The 2,202-nt window shown below is 42.0% G+C and overlaps 1 protein-coding gene and 1 long non-coding RNA gene across 2 annotated transcripts in view; one reads left to right on the forward strand and one right to left on the reverse strand.

Moving 5' to 3' along the window:
• On the forward strand, nt 1-1,463 carry LOC142931735 (uncharacterized). The gene is made up of 3 exons (XR_012947405.1): nt 1-119; nt 801-848; nt 1,083-1,463. It is a non-coding gene; the product is annotated as an uncharacterized LOC142931735 (long non-coding RNA).
• Nucleotides 1,047-2,202, reverse strand: part of LOC142931719 (peroxisomal trans-2-enoyl-CoA reductase) — a 9,019-nt gene continuing 7,863 nt past the window's right edge. The window contains exon 6 of the mRNA XM_076075790.1: nt 1,047-1,511. Coding sequence (XP_075931905.1) covers nt 1,335-1,511 — 177 coding nt within the window. The 3' untranslated portion in view covers nt 1,047-1,334. The remainder of the gene's footprint in view (nt 1,512-2,202) is intronic.

Genomic DNA, 2,202 nt, shown 5'->3' on the forward strand with positions numbered 1-2,202 from the left:
TCGCCATCTTGGCAGTGACGACACAGCCAGTAAAGAAGTGATCGTCATTGGAGCCGAGGTGCAGGTGACGCAGCTGAGGAGGCAGCTAGCAGCTAACGACCTAAGACAGTGAGTGACAGGTAGGTGCCATAATAATAAACTGGTGAGTTACATAAAAATAGACCTCCATACAATTGTCATGAACTGAGAAATTAGCTATAGAGACCAAAACCAGGCTGTCAAACATGTTTATTTCTGCTGTAAAGTTGGGCATTTTAACATGGGAATCTATTGAAATTCATATTTTGAGGGAACAGCTGGTTTGCACTTCCACATTGGTTACAGTTCTCTGCATTGCCGCTTGGTGTACACGTGCGACCTCTCGTGCATGCATACTCCATAGCGCCACATGGTACCTTTTAATTCCAGGTTTGTAGATACATACAATCAGATCATCTACAACAAAAATGCCCTGTTCTTTTTGGGCCAGTTGTCATTTTGCCAGCGGGGAACTCAAAATCCTTCCTCCCTGTACCTTCAGTTTTAACCTGCCATCTTTCCAATGGTTTGGCCTTTTTCGCATTAAAGGTACTCGCACTAACGTGTTGCGTACCTGAGCAAGAGTAAGACTGTTAGTGTTTTAAATAGAAAGGTGTTAGTAAAGATGCATGTGGGCAAACGACTGGATAAAAGAGACTTGGATTAATACTGCACGAAAAATACTGCGATTTTTGTTAATTTGTCAACAGATGTTTTTATATAGTTTTGCTGTTAAATTGACTTTAGTTCAACCAGAATTTTCTACGTTTTCCGATTCTCAGTTCACCGTGGAGGCATGAGAGAAAAAGTTTCCTTCAAGGAAACACGAGGTGAGTAACTGATATACAAATTATAATTATGTTGGTGAAGTATTCCTTTAAGAGGTCTAGTTTTATACCAAGCATACAGTATTTAGCAGATCCATAGAGATATGGAGATATTACATTGGGTATGACGTCTTTCAACGACATAGAAGACAGAACAGAACTGTGATAATATGTGTACAGCAGCAAGAAACGACATGGTGAGTAATACAAATCTGTATTTTTTATTTTTTTTTACAGACATCACAACGACACATGCAGAGAAAACAGTTGCTAACAATTGGAGAATGGGCAGCTGAATATACAGTATTAGCTGAAACAACAGACGATTCACATAAAGTCGGGCATGGATGGGGTTCAAATGTTGTGGGAGAAGAAAACAAATGAACCAAAGACGCTGTAAATGTGTGTTCCTGGAGAGAAGAGCGAGAGTGGGAGCAGAAGATGTGTAGACGTGACAACGAGGTTGGGCTGGAGTGAGGGTTTCCGAGTCTAAAGGTTTCTCTCCAGAAGGACAGTCTTTAGGTCCGCAGGGCAGTTGACGGTGAAGACAGAGTGGGAGGTGTTTCGTCTTTCCACGAGGGTGGCAACAGCTTCGCCCAGGTCCAGGTGGTTCAGGTAACCAGGTGCCATGCGCTCCGGAGTGGCCACACCGGTGTTGATCTTCACCTGCCAGTACCGATCGATCCAGGAAGACAGGGATGAAGAGTTCACTGTTTTGACCATCACTTACAATAACACCTAAGTAACTGCTGGAGACTCGGTGACATCAGTGCAATATTTTCTAAGCCAATGAAAACACAATGATTCTTACATAGTTAGGAATATTATACCCCTAAATCCTATACACTGTTCCTTAAACTGCCAGTTATGTTTCATATTGCAGTTTAGATGGCCAGTGTAAAACGAGCAAATGGTTTGGCACTGAACTGAAGTAGGAGCCTGAGAATAATGCCCCCTTCTCTATATACCGAAAAGTCAGATTTCCATGTATTTTTTGATAATAAAGCAGGTCTAAGTGCTATATAAATACTGTTGAAGCAGGAAAACGCTCATTATATCCACTTTAACACCAATAGTCCACTATAATATTGTTGCGATATCGATATCAAGGTATCTGGTTATATATGTTGTGATATTTGATTTTCTCCATATCGCCCAGGCCTATTATGTCATAACTATACAGTCAGCCGTAGAATTGCCGCTAAACTCCATGTAGTTGACCAACACAGTGAGTCAGCAGTAGTTACATGTGAGGACGGCCAGTGCAGATGTGATAGACTGGAAACACTGACCAGTCAGAGCAGCCTGGGCTTTTTTGGGAGGGGGGCTTAAAGAGACAGATGCCAAAACAGAGCGT

The sequence above is a fragment of the Anarhichas minor genome, unplaced genomic scaffold (genome assembly GCF_050575085.1).
Source record: "Anarhichas minor isolate MPS153535 unplaced genomic scaffold, ASM5057508v1 ptg000005l, whole genome shotgun sequence".
Taxonomy (NCBI): domain Eukaryota; kingdom Metazoa; phylum Chordata; class Actinopteri; order Perciformes; family Anarhichadidae; genus Anarhichas; species Anarhichas minor.